Source organism: Puntigrus tetrazona, chromosome 15 (assembly GCF_018831695.1).
Source record: "Puntigrus tetrazona isolate hp1 chromosome 15, ASM1883169v1, whole genome shotgun sequence".
Lineage (NCBI taxonomy): Eukaryota > Metazoa > Chordata > Actinopteri > Cypriniformes > Cyprinidae > Puntigrus > Puntigrus tetrazona.
Window position 1 is genome coordinate 10,237,789 of NC_056713.1, and position 24,021 is coordinate 10,261,809.

Genomic DNA, 24,021 nt, shown 5'->3' on the forward strand with positions numbered 1-24,021 from the left:
ATAGGCTACATCGACCCTCAGAAACCTGCTGCTTCGGCCAGAACTTAATCTTTCTCTAATTTCAGATTATTTCATGTTCGACGCAACAGTAGGTAAACGTAATTGCTTATGATCAAGAAATAATAAAATAACGTTTTGCGATAACCGCACAACATGCAAATTAAAAAAAAAGTCATCGTCAGCTTATTTAAATGCGTTGTGAGTTTGACAGTAAATGTTTTTGTAAGAGTGGCGTGCATATAAAAATCTGAGGTGATCTCATTTTGAGTTTGCTACAGGATGTGGTAAAAATGGAAACCTGTTTTCTTGAACTGAGGTAAGTCAGTAAGTGGCCCAGCGTTTGACTCTACAACCTCAAACACTCTAATGATTATTTATCTACCATAACTTTACCTAGTCTCAAATGGTATCAAATGCATCGCAAAGCACATTTCCCAATGTTTGGTCACAGATACATCACTAATTTGAAAGTAGAAAATCTTATGTCACTTATGTAAGCGGCCCCAGAACCCCACATGTAAGAGGCTGTGTGTGTGTGTGTGTGTGTGTGTGTGTGTGTGTGTGTGTGTTTACAGGAAACACCACGTGAAGGACATCAAGCTATACATTCTCTGCTTTGGTCTTGCAGCTTTGACACTTCAGATGTCATGCATCATGTATATTTCCCATCTTTGGATATTTTTTGGTGCTTTGGTGTCTTCAAACGGTAGGTTCAAAATATCAATATTTATTTATTTATAATGAAATTAGGGGTAAAGTGTTAATATTGTTTAATTCTATTATGATTTATAAAAGCATAATGCATTGCCTCCTTGTTAGATGTTCAGTTTTTATAATATTTTACGTGTTGTTGTGTTTAAAGTGAACTAACCAGACGTTTCTTTAACATTGTGTTTGGTAGCAAATGAATACGTGTGTGATATTGTAGGCCTTCTGGATCATTTATGTTTCGATGCCCCTTCATTTCAGCTCTGGACGGCAGGAATCCGAAATGCACAGAGGTCACCGTTAACGCTTCTCTGAAATCCGAAGCATTTCTCCCATGTAACTTTAATGTAAGCAGCTACAATGAAACAGTGACGGTGAACTGGAGCAGAGACCACTTTTTCAGTCTCGTGAAGATCATGAACAATGGCAGAATCTTCTTCGAGAGTCCCAGCGAAGGACGAGTGAATGTTTTTCCGCTTCTGTCTGAACACGGAAACTTCTCCATCTTCATCCGTGATCTGCAGTCTTCAGACATTGGCACCTACACATGCGAGCTCGACACTGAATGCTGGAAGGTGAAGATCGTTGAACATGTGAAGATCAATGAACATCCGAACAGTAAGTTGCCACAAGTGCTATATATAAGTTCGGATTATGCAGTGTAATGTCTATGTGAGTTTTAAGGGTGTTTCCATTGTTTTAATTTAAGGTTTGGTGTAATGTTACCATTCATTTCACTTTTTGTATTTAAAGAATAAACCAATTCAATGTATAATTGACATTTGAGACTTAAATACAGAAATAGGGTGTTACCTAAAGCGCATTTGCGGAAATAGTCAACAATAAGACTTGTATAGAAACATGTACATTTTGCAAATGATTATTGGTCAAAACGGTATGATTTCGAAACTGTTACACTGTAACTGTATTTTTTTTTCCATTGTAGGAAACAGTGAGTTAAACCCCTGGTGGTTCTTCGCGGCTGGAGCTGGGTTGCTTATTCTCCTTTTTATTGCATTCAGTCTGTTATCAAAATTCTACGGTGGGCATTGTTTTCTTGCATTATAGCAGTTTAAACAGTATTTTTATATTTATTGTGTAAAATGTGCACATACTCAAAAAAAATGCAAAAATCTTCCCTTGGACAGAAAAGTATGTAAATACATCATCTAAATCAGATCCAGGTAATGGAGGACAGAGTGAAGGTGAGCAGCTTGACTCACTTGACCAGTGCTTGATGTTCAGTGACGTTCTGTGGAGTTTCTTGACCTCTGTGAAAATCATGTGACTTTTAGGCAGTAATATCCAAGAAGAAAGACAGAATACAGAACTCGGTGGACATAGAAACATGGGAGGTAAGAAACACGCTTCACATATCAGCATGTGGTCTTGAAAAACAATGCCATTACACTTAAAACCCAATACATGCCATTGCACTGCATACAAAATACTAAAACCCCATGAGAGAGAGAGAGAGAGAAAGGTTAGAAGTGCATGGCGTTTTCTTGTAAATAATTGTATCTATTTCAATGCAGTAAAACTATTAATATATTATAACTTATATAATTAGGGTTTTCTACTTAAAAGCTGAATTTTATTTTGCCATTGTCCCAGTATTCAGATTTAAAAAAAAGTATGACAGATAAAGAAAATAAAGACATTTCTAATGCTACATTTTTTTATTGGGTTTTTTTCCCCCCCGTTATCATTTAGCAGATGCTTTTATCCAAAGTGACTTCTAAATTATGAATACAACAAGAAATTAATCTTTAAAGAGGCAAAATAAACAAGAAACAAGACGTGTTTGTAGTACAAAGTTTCAGACATTGTGAGTAATACAAGCTAGAACAGAATCGTTTGATTCCTGCAAATTGTCCAATACAACAATATATGATGTTATTATGTGGTATTATTGATTATATTACCTTAAACTAAACATTTTATTTGTCTGTTGATCTTATTTCTGAAGGTGTGAGGAGGGCCCCCACAACTGTTTATGGTATAAATTATGTTTTTAACTTTTATTTAATGTTATGTTTTAATTGTAACTTAACTAAATTCTAAATGTATTTTTCTTTGTCCAGAAAATGACATCCATGCTCCGAATCAAAGTTCTGCTGTGCAGCAGGGGCAGCGTCCTCAGAGAGGTGAATCATCTTTTTTAGTTTCATTCTTGATTTATTGTATTACTTTACGAGATAAATGATACAAATCTAATTTTGAAACCAAAAAAATCAGCTTTCAGAGCTGTTCCTGAAACCACTACAAATCATCCTTCAGATGTAAAACCATATTATGGTAAGGCAACATTTGTGACATTTGCTTGTCAGATTAGATGTATTAGATGTATTTTTGTAACTAAAATAAACCCCAAAATGTCTTTGAAATATTTCAGTTAACCAGGCGGAGCTCTCCATTTCAGCAAATGCTGGCAAAAAAAGGAAAAAACAAAAACGTAATTATTTTCCTTGTTTTTAAATGTCATTTATTTTAAATTGCAATGAAGTTTTATTACTTGGCACTTTTTCAGATCGTTGTCACAGCCACAAAAACTTGATTTCTTTCTTTTTTCTGGCAGATTATCAGTTTAAAAATCCAATATACAATGACTGAAGTGATCAGAAGACAACTACAGAATCCACTTCCACAGAAACCACAACACATTTCAGACTTCATAATAACTTTTCATTATGAACAGTTAAATATCTCAATAAATGCTGATGTTCAACATGGTTCATGGAAGCCACATTCATTTCATGCTTCAGAATTATTATTATTCTTCAGCCTCTGTTTTGCGTATTACAGACAGCAGTTTTATATTAATTTTAATAATAGTTGATCAGCAAACACTGGGAAGAACATTCAGTTTGTCACAGACTGATGAAATGTCTGAAATTCTAGTTTGCAGAAATGAGTAAATACTGTACATTGTTGGATATTTTGATCCGGTGGCCTCTCTTTTAAATCAAATCTACTTAATTGTATTCATTTTGATCATATGTTAATAATATAATGCTCAATAATCACTGTTCTGTTTTATATATTCTCTTTAAATTTTAATTTAAATCAGGTTTAAAAACTTTCTTATGAGTTTGTCTACAGTTGAATTATGAAAGCTGTTCAGTGAGGACAGGTTTTAAAAGCAGAAATAATGTTTATAGTGTTAAATGTGGTTTTAACACTTTTAGCACTCAAAAAAATAAAAACGTTGGTTGAAGATGATTTGATCGTGGACAGTGGTTTCATGTGATTACACCACATGATCTTGACAACGCTAGGTGATGTTAAACCAGCTTGAAATATATGTGTTCATTTTAGAAACGCAGCAAATATGTAATAAATCCTTTTTACACTAAGGAACAGCTTACAGCAAGTGTCACACTTTCAACAACACTTCAAACGCTTAAAAACATTAAGCCTGAATTTCTGACCTTATTTATATAAAACAAATGTGTACAGAAACATGTTCACATGAATCAATAAATGCATTAAAATCAATAAAGGCATTAAAATGTGTGAACATGAAACATGAACTTGCTTTGATTATTTGACACAAAAACAGTTAGTTATAGTTTCAGGGTGTAAAAAGCTTGGTCTTGAGCGCTTGAACTTTGGTGGAGAGTTTGTGTCCATCAAGCTCCAGGAACACTTTTTGCAGGAGTTCAAAGGTGTATCGAAGCTCCTTCGGATTACTTAGATTGAGGGCATATATTAGCCCAATCAGCAATGCAACGCCATAAGTTACATTACCAAGCCCTTCTAGTGCTGTAACTCCTTCAAGAACTACTCCAACTTCCGCAGGTTCATCTTCACATCCTTCACATCTGATGACAAGAAAAACGCCCATCACCATCTCTTTGATTGCAGTTTCATCGTTGGAAAAAAATCGACATCCTATAAACGGAACAAAGTACATTTATTGTTATACACAAAAAAATATTTAGGCAATCATACCATGTACACCTTGATGAGATTGTCAGGATCCTCATTTAGGTAGACAAACAGGGCTTTGAGGACACTCTCCTCTTAACCTTAATGCAGGCACACTAGGGACAATAAGAAAATTAGCATGTACCAACAAGAGCGAGATGCTAAAATTAACATGTACCAATAAACTAATACATTTTCAAGTCACGCAAGACATAATTGAGAAACAAATCATTAATTTATCTAGAAAAACAATTTCCGTAGTTATCATACTTCTGTAAGTGGCACAAGAAGTCCCCGAGCTCCACCTCTGTTGGCAAATATCCTTAGAAGACTTGGAGTGTGTTCATCTAGCTTTGAGAAGAATTTTGAAATTAAGGCGACAGTTGTTATCCGTGCAAATTCAACTGTAGAAATTATTAGCCATACATCTATACCATTCTAGCAACCAAACACCAAACACAGCGTGCAAAGATAGATAGGAGTACAGTGGGTTAAATCTTGATTAAACTAACAAGCGTGCAAACTTGGACACATACCTGTTCGTTTGATGTTTAATTCAGCTGAATCGTGGATTCTGTCATAAATTCATCCGTATGAGTCGACATCATAAAACAGTTGGCTAAAATGATTTCTAATCACACTGATGCAAATGGACAGAAAAGTTCCTTTGCGGTTTAATTCAGTTTCAGGCTTAAAATCGTGCAATCTGCCATAAATGCATTACGTTCAACCAACATAATAAAAATGTTAGCTAATATTGTTTCTAATTACATTGATGTAAATGAACAGATGAGTGAAGTTAACATATAAAAACAGAATTCAGATTAGAATGTTTGAGTCTACTCCCATTCTTGTCAGTATTGTTGGTCACTGCTTTTGTACGCTTACGAGTTTAAAAATACATTTCATACTTAAGTACAATAAATGTCACCTACTTTAAGACTTTTACTTAAGGAATATATAAATTACTTATAAATTATGAATTGCATCAACAGTTATATTCATTTGGTATCATATAAAAACAGAATTCAGATTAGAATTCAAAATGTAGAATTCATTATCCTCATTTAATCAGTTAAACAGTAGTCTATGTATATTTCTTTATAATGAATGTTTGAGTCTTCTCCCATTCTTCCAGTGAAACTTGTTTTCTTCCGGTTGGAGTTTTACCAAAGGTGACTGCAAAAGTATGCGACCAGTCAAAAGATCAGACAAAATACGACCAGTTGGATTTTTTAAAACAGATTTAAAATAGGTGAGAAACAAAGGAAAATGTTCCAACGAGATGAAAGCGTGATAAAATGCTAAGCAGGCATGCGTTATGGTTCTGTGAGTATTGTTGGGACGTGCATATGAAATGTTGTGTCGTGTTTCCCATTTGTGAAATGCTTTGGAACATCAGTTAAATTAAAACATACATTTAAAATGTTGTTCTTTATTTCAGATTTAGAGCTTGTAGACTGAGGCAGGAAGCAGGGGACAGACGATTTTTGGTGTTTCAACCTTGAGCTTTAATGATGGGACAAACAAAAAGGAGCAACCAAAAGAAGTATGTACATATATACAATATGTACACATCCCTCCGGAAGCAGTACCGCCAGACGCTAATACTGCTTCCTCAAGCCAAGGCGCAAGACGCTGCACAGGGCTTGCTCGCCCCGCAAGACGCAAAGGCGAGAGGAGGGATGGAAGCGCTTCCCGCTGCAGCCCGCAAGACGCAAAGCTGCAAGAGAGACGCAGACTGGAGTGGTCCTACAAGATGACCTGAAACAAAACAGAAAAAGAACGTCGGACACATTTGAGACATTTTGGTTCCTTCCCACGAGCTATTCATTCTTTTAAGCTGATCTAAACAATTCGTACCGTGAACCAGTTGTGGGACCTGATTTGCCCCAGACCAAGTCGCCGGACTGGCTTCTCGTGGAGGAGAACCCGAGGAGGTCACAGCACTCTGGAAGACAGGAAGTGCGTTATTTTATTACCTTACACGTCACAGCTGCTCTACTCGAGCATGTTATTTTAATCCAAGCTCTAAGATGTTTTGGATGACTCTGAGTTGTTCATTGAAAAGATTAAAGATCTCACCCCGCGACAGGCCGGCTTTGGACCACTTCTTGTGCTGCAGCAGGAACAGGTCATGGTCACTAGGGAAATGTCCACACAACAATGTGAACATTACGATCCCTAGTGACCAGACCGTCGCCGGCCAGCCGTTGTACTCTCCACTGCGGTGGTACTCAGGAGGAGAGTACTCCACCGTGCCTGGAGCAGAGTGGACTTTGAGTGACGTGTAAGTTTTATGTTACCGCAGCGCGATTGTTCTGCATCTACTAGGAAGAAATGAACTATATCATATCATACATACCATGGTATGTCCTGAACGGTGAACTCCCAGAACGTCCCGCATCCGGTCGATCAGCCTGACTTCGGATGTCTCCCCGTTGATGAGAAGGTTCTCCAGTTTGACGTCACGGTGGAACACCTTTCGGAGGCAGCACATGTGTGCGGCGTTAGTCGCCTGCCACATGATCTGCCGCGCTTTCTCCTCGTCCAGGCTTCCACCGTGACGCCTGAGGAACTCCACCAGATTCTCACAGGAGAGGGACGTTCCAGGACCATGACGAAGTGGTCAGGGTGGTCCCTCCACTCCAGCAGCCGGATGATCTCTGGCACTCTTCGACCTTTATTCGCCATGATGGTGAGGGCGATCTCTTTTGGAAGAGGCTCTGCATGATCAGGCTAGAGAAGAATTGAGTTTTTACGATCATTACATGAGAGTGGTTACTCGAGTCTTGAATGGGTTTGTGATTAATATTAATATTTCAATTAAAAAATAATATTACATTTTTATGGTTCAGTGTACTTACAAGGAATACACATTCCATTTGCTCCGTCTTTGTGACGTATTTCAAAGCCACCTGTTGAACAAAAACAATATTTATTATTTAAGATACACGAAGAGGTGTTTAAATGATAAAACCTTTGCCGCCTGGCAACGTGTTACATATTGTGACTTACTTTAATATTATCCTCCAGACGCGTTCCTTCATACACCACCCCAAATCCACCTTTGCCCAGCTGATCTCCCACAGTGTAACGGCTGAAGATGTAGTCTGTTAAAAATAAAATAAGAATATTTCAACTGAGATCAGTGCTCTGTGATGTGAGATGCTGCCGTGGGAAACATGCCTGTATGTATACTGTTGTGAATTTTAGATACTGTGCGTGAGGGTACTGATAGTTTAACATGGTCAAAGTAGAACTTAAAAAGGTGTTGTGGTAGCATAGATGTGTCAGGTACCATCGCTACTTCTTCCTTCAAATGGCACCTCATCCTGCTGCTGCTCCTTCTCTCCTGACCTGAGCTGCTCTCTGGAGGCTCTATTTTAGCAGCTCTAAAGAAAGAGCGAAGCTTCCTCCACCACTTTCTACTTTTTCTTTTCTCCTTCACTCTCTCTGCTTTTTCCTCTCCTTCTCCTCCTCCTCCACTACTCCTTCTCCTCCCTCCACTACTCCTTCTCCATCCTCCACTACTACTACTTCCTCCTCCTCCTCCTCCACCCTCCTCCTCCTCCTCCATCCTCCACTACTACTACTACTTCTCCTCCTCCTCCATCCTCCACTACTCCTCCTCCTCCTCCTCCTCCAGCACCAACAGGGTCTCATCGCAGGATGAAGATGTTGAACCGCCCTGTTGGTGCTGGGTTTTGGGGGTGTACTAGGATGGTGATCGTACACCTCGCCATCGGTCATCGGACTCACTCTTGACGCTTTCTGTCCCATCGCTCTGAAAACTCAGACCACTACAACAACCCCACGAAGATTCTAAAAACGTCTCGCGCTTTATATACCCCGCGAGTTCTATTCGAACGCGCTCTATGGCGTCATAAGGCTTTGCGCGCCTCAGAACTTTATACCGGATTGGTCCCATGATCCAATCGATAGAATTTAAAACAAATAATAAAAAAATGAAAACGTATGACACTATTATTTTTTTTTAATATAAAAGTGTATATAATGTATGTGTAGGTCTAAAGCATTTAAAACAAATATATTTTTTTATTTTATTAAGCATAGCAGTTGTTCATTTTTTCTAAATTAAGTAAATATATTTGCTAAACTAATGAAAGCATATGGTTTTTATTTTGGTAACTTACCTAACGCAGACGGGATTCCTACATGTGGCGTAAGCATCCAAATTGTAGAAGGCGCAGTGTAAGACATACTATAAAAGTGAGAATGACATTTACGTTTATGTCCTTCCAAACACAGTCCAATAATGAGGTCAAAACAACACACCAAGGACTAAGATTACTGCAACCGTAAATATGACAAGGCATACACATTTTGTTTTGCAGCCGCTAGAGCGCAGAGCATTGAAAACCCGCGGTGAACTTCTTATTTCTTATTTTTCTATACTTGTTATTTCATCCTGTGCTGAAGGCGGCGCTAAAGAGCTTTCGCGAGCTGCGAGTAAAAAGATGCGTCGAAAAGTTAACGTAAAGCCGGCCGGCAACTTCAAAACAAGGTGAAATTAGGCATTTTGCGCGATTGCGACTTATTCATGTTCTGCTGGTCTTTTAGTAATCGCAAGAGGTGAAATAATAAAAGTTAAGCGAAATTAAACGGCACACAAACGATCGTGAGACATGCCAAAATCAGAGAAGAGCGGAGAAACCGAGAAACGCGAATCCAGAAAGCTGCCTATTTATCAGCACAAAGATAAACTCATCCAGGCTGTGGAGGAAAACACTTAAAAACATTAAGCCTGAATTTTTGACCTTATTTATATAAAACACAAATGTGTACAGAAACATGTTCACATGACATGACTGCATTAAGGACAAATAAAGGCATTAAAATGTGTGAACATGAAACATGAACCTGCTTTGATTATTTGACACAAAAACAGTTAGTTATAGTTTCAGGGTGTAAAAGCTTGGTCTTGAGCGCTTGAACTTTGGTGGAGAGTTTGTGTCCATCAAGCTCCAGGAACACTTTTTGCAGGAGTTCAAAGGTGTATCAAGCTCCTTCGGATTACTTGGATTGAGGGCATATATTAGCCCAATCAGCAATGCAACGCCATAAGTTACATTACCAAGCCCTTCTAGTGCTGTAACTCCTTCAAGAACTACTCCAACTTCCGCAGGTTCATCTTCACATCCTTCACATCTGATGACAAGAAAACGCCCATCACCATCTCTTTGATTGCAGTTTCATCGTTGGAAAAAATCGACATCCTATAAACGGAACAAAGTACATTTATTGTTATACACAAAAAATATTTAGGCAATCATACCATGTACACCTTGATGAGATTGTCAGGATCCTCATTTAGGTAGACAAACAGGGCTTTGAGGACACTCTCCTCTTAACCTTAATGCAGGCACACTAGGGACAATAAAGAAAATTAGCATGTACCAACAAGAGCGAGATGCTAAAATTAACATGTACCAATAAACTAATACATTTTCAAGTCACGCAAGACATAATTGAGAAACAAATCATTAATTTATCTAGAAAAACAATTTCCGTAGTTATCATACTTCTGTAAGTGGCACAAGAAGTCCCGAGCTCCACCTCTGTTGGCAAATATCCTTAGAAGACTTGGAGTGTGTTCATCTAGCTTTGAGAAGAATTTTGAAATTAAGGCGACAGTTGTTATCCGTGCAAATTCAACTGTAGAAATTATTAGCCATACATCTATACCATTCTAGCAACCAAACACCAAACACAGCGTGCAAAGATAGATAGGAGTACAGTGGGTTAAATCTTGATTAAACTAACAAGCGTGCAAACTTGGACACATACCTGTTCGTTTGATGTTTAATTCAGCTGAATCGTGGATTCTGTCATAAATTCATCCGTATGAGTCGACATCATAAAACAGTTGGCTAAAATGATTTCTAATCACACTGATGCAAATGGACAGAAAAGTTCCTTTGCGGTTTAATTCAGTTTCAGGCTTAAAATCGTGCAATCTGCCATAAATGCATTACGTTCAACCAACATAATAAAAATGTTAGCTAATATTGTTTCTAATTACATTGATGTAAATGAACAGATGAGTGAAGTTAACATATAAAAACAGAATTCAGATTAGAATGTTTGAGTCTACTCCCATTCTTGTCAGTATTGTTGGTCACTGCTTTTGTACGTTTACGAGTTTAAAACTACATTTCATACTTAAGTACAATAAATGTCACCTACTTTAAGACTTTTACTTGAGGAATATATAAATTACTTATAAATTATGAATTGTATCAACAGTTATATTCATTTGGTATCATATAAAAACAGAATTCAGATTAGAATTCAAAATGTAGAATTCATTATCCTCATTTAATCAGTTAAACAGTAGTCTATGTATATTTCTTTATAATGAATGTTTGAGTCTTCTCCCATTCTTCCAGTGAAACTTGTTTTCTTCCGGTTGGAGTTTTACCAAAGGTGACTGCAAAAGTATGCGACCAGTCAAAAGATCAGACAAAATACGACCAGTTGGATTTTTTAAAACAGATTTAAAATAGGTGAGAAACAAAGGAAAATGTTCCAACGAGATGAAAGCGTGATAAAATGCTAAGCAGGCATGCGTTATGGTTCTGTGAGTATTGTTGGGACGTGCATATGAAATGTTGTGTCGTGTTTCCCATTTGTGAAATGCTTTGGAACATCAGTTAAATTAAAACATACATTTAAAATGTTGTTCTTTATTTCAGATTTAGAGCTTGTAGACTGAGGCAGGAAGCAGGGGACAGACGATTTTTGGTGTTTCAACCTTGAGCTTTAATGATGGGACAAACAAAAGGAGCAACTAAAAGAAGTATGTACATATATACAATATGTACACATCCCTCCGAAGCAGTACCGCCAGACGCTAATACTGCTTCCTCAAGCCAAGGCGCAAGACGCTGCACAGGGCTTGCTCGCCCCGCAAGACGCAAAGGCGAGAGGAGGGATGGAAGCGCAGACTGGAGTGGTCCTACAAGATGACCTGAAACAAAACAGAAAAAGAACGTCGGACACATTTGAGACATTTTGGTTCCTTCCCACGAGCTATTCATTCTTTTAAGCTGATCTAAACAATTCGTACCGTGAACCAGTTGTGGGACCTGATTTGCCCCAGACCAAGTCGCCGGACTGGCTTCTCGTGGAGGAGAACCCCGAGGAGGTCACAGCACTCTGGAAGACAGGAAGTGCGTTATTTTATTACCTTACACGTCACAGCTGCTCTACTCGAGCATGTTATTTTAATCCAAGCTCTAAGATGTTTTGGATGACTCTGAGTTGTTCATTGAAAAGATTAAAGATCTCACCCCGCGACAGGCCGGCTTTGGACCACTTCTTGTGCTGCAGCAGGAACAGGTCATGGTCACTAGGGAAATGTCCACACAACAATGTGAACATTACGATCCCTAGTGACCAGACCGTCGCCGGCCAGCCGTTGTACTCTCCACTGCGGTGGTACTCAGGAGGAGAGTACTCCACCGTGCCTGGAGCAGAGTGGACTTTGAGTGACGTAAGTTTTATGTTACCGCAGCGCGGTGTTCTGCATCTACTAGGAAGAAATGAACTATATCATATCATACATACCATGGTATGTCCTGAACGGTGAACTCCCCAGAACGTCCCCGCATCCGAAGTCGATCAGCCTGACTTCGGATGTCTCCCTGTTGATGAGAAGGTTCTCCAGTTTGACGTCACGGTGGAACACCTTTCGAGGCAGCACATGTGTGCGGCGTTAGTCGCCTGCCACATGATCTGCCGCGCTTTCTCCTCGTCCAGGCTTCCACCGTGACGCCTGAGGAACTCCACCAGATTCTCACAGGGAGAGGGACGTTCCAGGACCATGACGAAGTGGTCAGGGTGGTCCCTCCACTCCAGCAGCCGGATGATCTCTGGCACTCTTCGACCTTTATTCGCCATGATGGTGAGGGCGATCTCTTTGGAAGAGGCTCTGCATGATCAGGCTAGAGAAGAATTGAGTTTTTACGATCATTACATGAGAGTGGTTACTCGAGTCTTGAATGGGTTTGTGATTAATATTAATATTTCAATTAAAAAAATAATATTACATTTTTATGGTTCAGTGTACTTACAAGGAATACACATTCCATTTGCTCCGTCTTTGTGACGTATTTCAAAGCCACCTGTTGAACAAAAACAATATTTATTATTTAAGATACACGAAGAGGTGTTTAAATGATAAAACCTTTGCCGGCCTGGCAACGTGTTACATATTGTGACTTACTTTAATATTATCCTCCAGACGCGTTCCTTCATACACCACCCCAAATCCACCTTTGCCCAGCTGATCTCCCACAGTGTAACGGCTGAAGATGTAGTCTGTTAAAAAATAAAATAAGAATATTTCAACTGAGATCAGTGCTCCGTGATGTGAGATGCTGCCGTGGGAAACATGCCTGTATGTATACTGTTGTGAATTTTAGATACTGTGCGTGAGGGTACTGATAGTTTAACATGGTCAAAGTAGAACTTAAAAAAGGTGTTGTGGTAGCATAGATGTGTCAGGTACCATCGCTACTTCTTCCTTCAAATGGCACCTCATCCTGCTGCTGCTCCTTCTCTCCCTGACCTGAGCTGCTCTCTGGAGGCTCTTTTTTAGCAGCTCTAAAGAAAGAGCGAAGCTTCCTCCACCACTTTCTACTCTTTCTTTTCTCCTTCACTCTCTCTGCTTTTTTTCCTCTCCTTCTCCTCCTCCACTACTCCTCCTCCACCCTCCACTACTCCTTCTCCATCCTCCACTACTACTACTTCTCCTCCTCCTCCACCCTCCACTGCTCCTCCTCCATCCTCCACTACTACTACTACTTCTCCTCCTCCTCCATCCTCCACTACTCCTCCTCCTCCTCCTCCTCCTCCAGCACCAACAGGGGTCTTATCGCAGGGATGAAGATGTTGAACCGCCCTGTTGGTGCTGGGTTTTGGGGTGTACTAGGATGGTGATCGTACACCTCGCCATCGGTCATCGGACTCACTCTTGACGCTTTCTGTCCCATCGCTCTGAAAACTCAGACCACTACAACAAACCCACGAAGATTCTGAAAACGTCTCGCGCTTTATATACCCCGCGAGTTCTATTCGAACGCGCTCTATGGCGTCATAAGGCTTTGCGCGCCTCAGAACTTTATACCGGATTGGTCCCATGATCCAATCGATAGAATTTAAAAACAAATAATAAAAAAATGAAAACGTATGACACTATTATTTTTTTTTTTTAATATAAAAGTGTATATAATGTATGTGTAGGTCTAAAGCATTTAAAACAAATATATTTTTTATTTTATTAAGCATAGCAGTTGTTCATTTTTTTCTAAATTAAGTAAATATATTTGCTAAACTAATGAAAGCATATGGTTTTTATTTTGGTAACTTACCTAACGCAGACGGGATTCCTACATGTGGCGTAAGCATCCAAATTGTAGAAGGCGCAGTGTAAGACATACTATAAAAGTGAGAATGACATTTACGTTTATGTCCTTCCAAACACAGTCCAATAATGAGGTCAAAACAACACACCAAGGACTAAGATTACTGCAACCGTAAATATGACAAGGCATACACATTTTGTTTTGCAGCCGCTAGAGCGCAGAGCATTGAAAACCCGCGGTGAACTTCTTATTTCGTATTTTTCTATACTTGTTATTTCATCCTGTGCTGAAGGCGGCGCTAAAGAGCTTTCGCGAGCTGCGAGTAAAAAGATGCGTCGTAAAGTTAACGTAAAGCCGGCCGGCAACTTCAAAACAAGGTGAAATTAGGCATTTTGCGCGATTGCGACTTATTCATGTTCTGCTGGTCTTTTAGTAATCGCAAGAGGTGAAATAATAAAAGTTAAGCGAAATTAAACGGCACACAAACGATCGTGAGACATGCCAAAATCAGAGAAGAGCGGAGAAACCGAGAAACGCGAATCCAGAAAGCTGCCTATTTATCAGCACAAAGATAAACTCATCCAGGCTGTGGAGGAAAACACTTAAAAACATTAAGCCTGAATTTTTGACCTTATTTATATAAAACACAAATGTGTACAGAAACATGTTCACATGACATGACTGCATTAAGGACAAATAAAGGCATTAAAATGTGTGAACATGAAACATGAACCTGCTTTGATTATTTGACACAAAAACAGTTAGTTATAGTTTCAGGGTGTAAAAAGCTTGGTCTTGAGCGCTTGAACTTTGGTGGAGAGTTTGTGTCCATCAAGCTCCAGGAACACTTTTTGCAGGAGTTCAAAGGTGTATCGAAGCTCCTTCGGATTACTTAGATTGAGGGCATATATTAGCCCAATCAGCAATGCAACGCCATAAGTTACATTACCAAGCCCTTCTAGTGCTGTAACTCCTTCAAGAACTACTCCAACTTCCGCAGGTTCATCTTCACATCCTTCACATCTGATGACAAGAAAAACGCCCATCACCATCTCTTTGATTGCAGTTTCATCGTTGGAAAAAAATCGACATCCTATAAACGGAACAAAGTACATTTATTGTTATACACAAAAAAATATTTAGGCAATCATACCATGTACACCTTGATGAGATTGTCAGGATCCTCATTTAGGTAGACAAACAGGGCTTTGAGGACACTCTCCTCTTAACCTTAATGCAGGCACACTAGGGACAATAAAGAAAATTAGCATGTACCAACAAGAGCGAGATGCTAAAATTAACATGTACCAATAAACTAATACATTTTCAAGTCACGCAAGACATAATTGAGAAACAAATCATTAATTTATCTAGAAAAACAATTTCCGTAGTTATCATACTTCTGTAAGTGGCACAAGAAGTCCCCGAGCTCCACCTCTGTTGGCAAATATCCTTAGAAGACTTGGAGTGTGTTCATCTAGCTTTGAGAAGAATTTTGAAATTAAAGGCGACAGTTGTCACCCCGCGACAGGCCGGCTTTGGACCACTTCTTGTGCTGCAGCAGGAACAGGTCATGGTCACTAGGAAATGTCCACACAACAATGTGAACATTACGATCCCTAGTGACCAGACCGTCGCCGGCCAGCCGTTGTACTCTCCACTGCGGTGGTACTCAGGAGGAGAGTACTCCACCGTGCCTGGAGCAGAGTGGACTTTGAGTGACGTGTAAGTTTTATGTTACCGCAGCGCGATTGTTCTGCATCTACTAGGAAGAAATGAACTATATCATATCATACATACCATGGTATGTCCTGAACGGTGAACTCCCCAGAACGTCCCCGCATCCGAAGTCGATCAGCCTGACTTCGGATGTCTCCCTGTTGATGAGAAGGTTCTCCAGTTTGACGTCACGGTGGAACACCTTTCGGAGGCAGCACATGTGTGCGGCGTTAGTCGCCTGCCACATGATCTGCCGCGCTTTCTCCTCGTCCAGGCTTCCACCGTGACGCCTGAGGAACTCCACCAGATTCTCACAGGGAGAGGGACGTTCCAGGACCATGACGAAGTGGTCAGGGTGGTCCCTCCACTCCAGCAGCCGGATGATCTCTGGCACTCTTCGACCTTTATTCGCCATGATGGTGAGGGCGATCTCTTTTGGAAGAGGCTCTGCATGATCAGGCTAGAGAAGAATTGAGTTTTTACGATCATTACATGAGAGTGGTTACTCGAGTCTTGAATGGGTTTGTGATTAATATTAATATTTCAATTAAAAAAATAATATTACATTTTTATGGTTCAGTGTACTTACAAGGAATACACATTCCATTTGCTCCGTCTTTGTGACGTATTTCAAAGCCACCTGTTGAACAAAAAACAATATTTATTATTTAAGATACACGAAGAGGTGTTTAAATGATAAAACCTTTGCCGGCCTGGCAACGTGTTACATATTGTGACTTACTTTAATATTATCCTCCAGACGCGTTCCTTCATACACCACCCCAAATCCACCTTTGCCCAGCTGATCTCCCACAGTGTAACGGCTGAAGATGTAGTCTGTTAAAAAATAAAATAAGAATATTTCAACTGAGATCAGTGCTCTGTGATGTGAGATGCTGCCGTGGGAAACATGCCTGTATGTATACTGTTGTGAATTTTAGATACTGTGCGTGAGGGTACTGATAGTTTAACATGGTCAAAGTAGAACTTAAAAAAGGTGTTGTGGTAGCATAGATGTGTCAGGTACCATCGCTACTTCTTCCTTCAAATGGCACCTCATCCTGCTGCTGCTTCTTCTCCCTGACCTGAGCTGCTCTCTGGAGGCTCTTTTTAGCAGCTCTAAAGAAAGAGCGGCTTCCTCCACCACTTTCTACTCTTTCTTTCTCCTTCACTCTCTCTGCTTTTTTCCTCTCCTTCTCCTCCTCCACTACTCCTTCTCCTCCCTCCACTCCTCCTCCTCCTCCTCCTCCACCCTCCACTACTCCTTCTCCATCCTCCACTACTACTACTTCTCCTCCTCCTCCATCCTCCACTACTACTACTTCTCCTCCTCCTCCTCGTCCACCCTCCACTACTCCTCGTCCACCCTCCACTACTACTCCTCCTCCTCCTCCACCCTCCACTGCTCCTCCTCCATCCTCCACTACTACTACTACTTCTCCTCCTCCTCCATCCTCCACTACTACTACTTCTCCTCCTCCTCCTCGGCCACCCTCCACTACTCCTCGTCCACCCTCCACTACTACTCCTCCTCCTCCTCCACCCTCCACTACTCCTCCTCCATCCTCCACTACTCCTCCTCCTCCTCCTCCTCCTCCAGCACCAACAGGGGTCTCATCGCAGGGATGAAGATGTTGAACCGCCCTGTTGGTGCTGGGTTTTGGGGGTGTACTAGGATGGTGATCGTACACCTCGCCATCGGTCATCGGACTCACTCTTGACGCTTTCTGTCCCATCGCTCTGAAAACTCAGACCACTACAACAAACCCACGAAGATTCTAAAAACGTCTCGCGCTTTATATACCCCGCGAGTTCTATTCGAACGCGCTCTATGGCGTCATAAGGCTTTGCGCGCCTCAGAACTTTATACCGGATTGGTCCCATGATCCAATCGATAGAATTTAAAAACAAATAATAAAAAAAATGAAAACGTATGACACTATTATTTTTTTATATAAAAGTGTATATAATGTATGTGTAGGTCTAAAGCATTTAAAACAAATTTTTTATTTTATTTTATTAAGCATAGCAGTTGTTCATTTTTTTCTAAATTAAGTAAATATATTTGCTAAACTAATGAAAGCATATGGTTTTTATTTTGGTAACTTACCTAATGCAGACGGCATTCCTACATGTGGCGTAAGTATCCAAATTGTAGTAGGCGCAGTGTAAGACATACTATAAAAGTGAGAATGACATTTACGTTTATGTCCTTCCAAACACAGTCCAATAATGAGGTCAAATCAACACACCAAGGACTAAGATTACTGCAACCGTAAATATGACAAGGCATACACATTTTTTTGCAGCCGCTAGAGCGCAGAGCATTGAAAACCCGCGGTGAACTTCTTATTTCTTATTTTTCTATACTTGTTATTTCATCCTGTGCTGAAGGCGGCGCTAAAGAGCTTCGCGAGCTGCGAGTAAAAAAGATGCGTCGTAAAGTTAACGTAAAGCCGGCCGGCAACTTCAAAACAAGGTGAAATTAGGCATTTTGCGCGATTGCGACTTATTCATGTTCTGCTGGTCTTTAGTAATCGCAAGAGGTGAAATAATAAAAAGTTAAGCGAAATTAAACGGCACACAAACGATCGTAGACATGTCAAAATCAGAGAAGAGCGGAGAAACCGAGAAACGCGAATCCAGAAAGCTGCCTATTTATCAGCACAAAGATAAACTCATCCAGGCTGTGGAGGAAAACACTTAAAAACATTAAGCCTGAATTTTTGACCTTATTTATATAAAACACAAATGTGTACAGAAACATGTTCACATGACATGACTGCATTAAGGACAAATAAAGGCATTAAAATGTGTGAACATGAAACATGAACCTGCTTTGATTATTTGACACAAAAACAGTTAGTTATAGTTTCAGGGTGTAAAAAGCTTGGTCTTGAGCGCTTGAACTTTGGTGGAGAGTTTGTGTCCATCAAGCTCCAGGAACACTTTTTGCAGGAGTTCAAAGGTGTATCGAAGCTCCTTCGGATTACTTGGATTGAGGGCATATATTAGCCCAATCAGCAATGCAACGCCATAAGTTACATTACCAAGCCCTTCTAGTGCTGTAACTCCTTCAAGAACTACTCCAACTTCCGCAGGTTCATCTTCACATCCTTCACATCTGATGACAAGAAAACGCCCATCACCATCTCTTTGATTGCAGTTTCATCGTTGGAAAAAATCGACATCCTATAAACGGAACAAAGTACATTTATTGTTATACACAAAAAATATTTAGGCAATCATACCATGTACACCTTGATGAGATTGTCAGGATCCTCATTTAGGTAGACAAACAGGGCTTTGAGGACACTCTCCTCTTAACCTTAATGCAGGCACACTAGGGACAATAAAGAAAATTAGCATGTACCAACAAGAGCGAGATGCTAAAATTAACATGTACCAATAAACTAATACATTTTCAAGTCACGCAAGACATAATTGAGAAACAAATCATTAATTTATCTAGAAAAACAATTTCCGTAGTTATCATACTTCTGTAAGTGGCACAAGAAGTCCCCGAGCTCCACCTCTGTTGGCAAATATCCTTAGAAGACTTGGAGTGTGTTCATCTAGCTTTGAGAAGAATTTTGAAATTAAGGCGACAGTTGTTATCCGTGCAAATTCAACTGTAGAAATTATTAGCCATACATCTATACCATTCTAGCAACCAAACACCAAACACAGCGTGCAAAGATAGATAGGAGTACAGTGGGTTAAATCTTGATTAAACTAACAAGCGTGCAAACTTGGACACATACCTGTTCGTTTGATGTTTAATTCAGCTGAATCGTGGATTCTGTCATAAATTCATCCGTATGAGTCGACATCATAAAACAGTTGGCTAAAATGATTTCTAATCACACTGATGCAAATGGACAGAAAAGTTCCTTTGCGGTTTAATTCAGTTTCAGGCTTAAAATCGTGCAATCTGCCATAAATGCATTACGTTCAACCAACATAATAAAAATGTTAGCTAATATTGTTTCTAATTACATTGATGTAAATGAACAGATGAGTGAAGTTAACATATAAAAACAGAATTCAGATTAGAATGTTTGAGTCTACTCCCATTCTTGTCAGTATTGTTGGTCACTGCTTTTGTACGCTTATTTAGTTTAAAACTACATTTCATACTTAAGTACAATAAATGTCACCTACTTTAAGACTTTTACTTGAGGAATATATAAATTACTTATAAATTATGAATTGCATCAACAGTTATATTCATTTGGTATCATATAAAAACAGAATTCAGATTAGAATTCAAAATGTAGAATTCATTATCCTCATTTAATCAGTTAAACAGTAGTCTATGTATATTTCTTTATAATGAATGTTTGAGTCTTCTCCCATTCTTCCAGTGAAACTTGTTTTCTTCCGTTGAGTTTTACCAAAGGTGACTGCAAAAGTATGCGACCAGTCAAAAGATCAGACAAAATGCGACCAGTTGGATTTTTAAAACAGATTTAAAATAGGTGAGAAACAAAGGAAAATGTTCCAACGAGATGAAAGCGTGATAAAATGCTAAGCAGGCATGCGTTATGGTTCTGTGAGTATTGTTGGGACGTGCATATGAAATGTTGTGTCGTGTTTCCCATTTGTGAAATGCTTTGGAACATCAGTTAAATTAAAACATACATTTAAAATGTTGTTCTTTATTTCAGATTTAGAGCTTGTAGACTGAGGCAGGAAGCAGGGGACAGACGATTTTTGGTGTTTCAACCTTGAGCTTTAATGATGGGACAAACAAAAAGGAGCAACCAAAAGAAGTATGTACATATATACAATATGTACACATCCCTCCGGAAGCAGTACCGCCAGACGCTAATACTGCTTCCTCAAGCCAAGGCGCAAGACGCTGCACAGGGCTTGCTCGCCCCGCAAGACGCAAAGGCGAGAGGAGGGATGGAAGCGCTTCCCGCTGCAGCCCGCAAGACGCAAAGCTGCAAGAGAGACGCAGACTGGAGTGGTCCTACAAGATGACCTGAAACAAAACAGAAAAAGAACGTCGGACACATTTGAGACATTTTGGTTCCTTCCCACGAGCTATTCATTCTTTTAAGCTGATCTAAACAATTCGTACCGTGAACCAGTTGTGGGACCTGATTTGCCCCAGACCAAGTCGCCGGACTGGCTTCTCGTGGAGGAGAACCCCGAGGAGGTCACAGCACTCTGGAAGACAGGAAGTGCGTTATTTTATTACCTTACACGTCACAGCTGCTCTACTCGAGCATGTTATTTTAATCCAAGCTCTAAGATGTTTTGGATGACTCTGAGTTGTTCATTGAAAAGATTAAAGATCTCACCCCGCGACAGGCCGGCTTTGGACCACTTCTTGTGCTGCAGCAGGAACAGGTCATGGTCACTAGGAAATGTCCACACAACAATGTGAACATTACGATCCCTAGTGACCAGACCGTCGCCGACCAGCCGTTGTACTCTCCACTGCGGTGGTACTCAGGAGGAGAGTACTCCACCGTGCCTGGAGCAGAGTGGACTTTGAGTGACGTGTAAGTTTTATGTTACCGCAGCGCGATTGTTCTGCATCTACTAGGAAGAAATGAACTATATCATATCATACATACCATGGTATGTCCTGAACGGTGAACTCCCCAGAACGTCCCCGCATCCGAAGTCGATCAGCCTGACTTCGGATGTCTCCTGTTGATGAGAAGGTTCTCCAGTTTGACGTCACGGTGGAACACCTTTCGGAGGCAGCAGCATGTGTGCGGCGTTAGTCGCCTGCCACATGATCTGCCGCGCTTTCTCCTCGTCCAGGCTTCCACCGTGACGCCTGAGGAACTCCACCAGATTCTCACAGGGAGAGGGACGTTCCAGGACCATGACGAAGTGGTCAGGGTGGTCCCTCCACTCCAGCAGCCGGATGATCTCTGGCACTCTTCGACCTTTATTCGCCATGATGGTGAGGGCGATCTCTTTTGGAAGAGGCTCTGCATGATCAGGCTAGAGAAGAATTGAGTTTTTACGATCATTACATGAGAGTGGTTACTCGAGTCTTGAATGGGTTTGTGATTAATATTAATATTTCAATTAAAAAAATAATATTACATTTTTATGGTTCAGTGTACTTACAAGGAATACACATTCCATTTGCTCCGTCTTTGTGACGTATTTCAAAGCCACCTGTTGAACAAAAACAATATTTATTATTTAAGATACACGAAGAGGTGTTTAAATGATAAAACCTTTGCCGCCTGGCAACGTGTTACATATTGTGACTTACTTTAATATTATCCTCCAGACGCGTTCCTTCATACACCACCCCAAATCCACCTTTGCCCAGCTGATCTCCCACAGTGTAACGGCTGAAGATGTAGTCTGTTAAAAAATAAAATAAGAATATTTCAACTGAGATCAGTGCTCCGTGATGTGAGATGCTGCCGTGGGAAACATGCCTGTATGTATACTGTTGTGAATTTTAGATACTGTGCGTGAGGGTACTGATAGTTTAACATGGTCAAAGTAGAACTTAAAAAAGGTGTTGTGGTAGCATAGATGTGTCAGGTACCATCGCTACTTCTTCCTTCAAATGGCACCTCATCCTGCTGCTGCTCCTTCTCTCCCTGACCTGAGCTGCTCTCTGGAGGCTCTTTTTTAGCAGCTCTAAAGAAAGAGCGAAGCTTCCTCCACCACTTTCTACTCTTTCTTTTCTCCTTCACTCTCTCTGCTTTTTTCCTCTCCTTCTCCTCCTCCACTACTCCTTCTCCTCCTCCTCCACTACTCCTTCTCCATCCTCCACTACTACTACTTCTCCTCCTCCTCCACCCTCCACTGCTCCTCCTCCATCCTCCACTACTACTACTACTTCTCCTCCTCCTCCATCCTCCACTACTCCTCCTCCTCCTCCTCCTCCTCCTCCAGCACCAACAGGGGTCTCATCGCAGGGATGAAGATGTTGAACCGCCCTGTTGGTGCTGGGTTTTGGGGGTGTACTAGGATGGTGATCGTACACCTCGCCATCGGTCATCGGACTCACTCTTGACGCTTTCTGTCCCATCGCTCTGAAAACTCAGACCACTACAACAACCCCACGAAGATTCTAAAAACGTCTCGCGCTTTATATACCCCGCGAGTTCTATTCGAACGCGCTCTATGGCGTCATAAGGCTTTGCGCGCCTCAGAACTTTATACCGGATTGGTCCCATGATCCAATCGATAGAATTTAAAAACAAATAATAAAAAAATGAAAACGTATGACACTATTATTTTTTTTATATAAAAGTGTATATAATGTATGTGTAGGTCTAAAGCATTTAAAACAAATATATTTTTTTATTTTATTAAGCATAGCAGTTGTTCATTTTTTTTCTAAATTAAGTAAATATATTTGCTAAACTAATGAAAGCATATGGTTTTTATTTTGGTAACTTACCTAACGCAGACGGGATTCCTACATGTGGCGTAAGCATCCAAATTGTAGAAGGCGCAGTGTAAGACATACTATAAAAGTGAGAATGACATTTACGTTTATGTCCTTCCAAACACAGTCCAATAATGAGGTCAAAACAACACACCAAGGACTAAGATTACTGCAACCGTAAATATGACAAGGCATACACATTTTGTTTTGCAGCCGCTAGAGCGCAGAGCATTGAAAACCCGCGGTGAACTTCTTATTTTTCTATACTTGTTATTTCATCCTGTGCTGAAGGCGGCGCTAAAGAGCTTTCGCGAGCTGCGAGTAAAAAGATGCGTCGAAAAGTTAACGTAAAGCCGGCCGGCAACTTCAAAACAAGGTGAAATTAGGCATTTTGCGCGATTGCGACTTATTCATGTTCTGCTGGTCTTTTAGTAATCGCAAGAGGTGAAATAATAAAAAGTTAAGCGAAATTAAACGGCACACAAACGATCGTAGACATGCCAAAATCAGAGAAGAGCGGAGAAACCGAGAAACGCGAATCCAGAAAGCTGCCTATTTATCAGCACAAAGATAAACTCATCCAGGCTGTGGAGGAAAACACTTAAAAACATTAAGCCTGAATTTTTGACCTTATTTATATAAAACACAAATGTGTACAGAAACATGTTCACATGACATGACTGCATTAAGGACAAATAAAGGCATTAAAATGTGTGAACATGAAACATGAACCTGCTTTGATTATTTGACACAAAAACAGTTAGTTATAGTTTCAGGGTGTAAAAAGCTTGGTCTTGAGCGCTTGAACTTTGGTGGAGAGTTTGTGTCCATCAAGCTCCAGGAACACTTTTTGCAGGAGTTCAAAGGTGTATCGAAGCTCCTTCG

General features: G+C 40.3%; 3 protein-coding genes and 1 pseudogene across 3 annotated transcripts; 1 reads left to right on the forward strand and 3 right to left on the reverse strand.

Annotated features, from left to right (window-relative positions):
- Nucleotides 1–388: 388 nt before the first annotated feature.
- LOC122358538 lies at nt 389–3,460 on the forward strand. The gene is made up of 10 exons (XM_043258379.1): nt 389–706; nt 970–1,326; nt 1,655–1,750; nt 1,857–1,913; nt 2,004–2,063; nt 2,678–2,707; nt 2,793–2,855; nt 2,947–3,006; nt 3,104–3,163; nt 3,287–3,460. Exons 1-10 carry the CDS (start codon nt 643–645, stop codon nt 3,319–3,321), a joined length of 882 nt encoding a protein of 293 aa, XP_043114314.1. The 5' UTR covers nt 389–642; the 3' UTR covers nt 3,322–3,460.
- A 2,676-nt stretch (nt 3,461–6,136) lies between these two features.
- On the reverse strand, nt 6,137–14,267 carry LOC122359236 (annotated as a pseudogene).
- Nucleotides 14,268–14,803: 536 nt separating this feature from the next.
- Nucleotides 14,804–16,781, reverse strand: LOC122358604 (serine/threonine-protein kinase pim-1-like). Its single transcript, XM_043258487.1, has 5 exons — nt 16,492–16,781; nt 16,339–16,389; nt 15,831–16,209; nt 15,578–15,727; nt 14,804–15,123 (listed from the first exon to the last, which is right to left on the reverse strand). The coding sequence occupies exons 2-5, from the start codon at nt 16,354–16,356 to the stop codon at nt 14,804–14,806; spliced, it is 867 nt and encodes a 288-aa protein (XP_043114422.1). The 5' UTR covers nt 16,357–16,389; nt 16,492–16,781.
- A 4,665-nt stretch (nt 16,782–21,446) lies between these two features.
- Nucleotides 21,447–23,379, reverse strand: LOC122358606 (serine/threonine-protein kinase pim-1-like). Its single transcript, XM_043258488.1, has 4 exons — nt 23,149–23,379; nt 22,000–22,094; nt 21,849–21,899; nt 21,447–21,719 (listed from the first exon to the last, which is right to left on the reverse strand). Exons 1-4 carry the CDS (start codon nt 23,213–23,215, stop codon nt 21,447–21,449), a joined length of 486 nt encoding a protein of 161 aa, XP_043114423.1. The 5' UTR covers nt 23,216–23,379.
- Between the last annotated feature and the right edge of the window lie 642 nt (nt 23,380–24,021).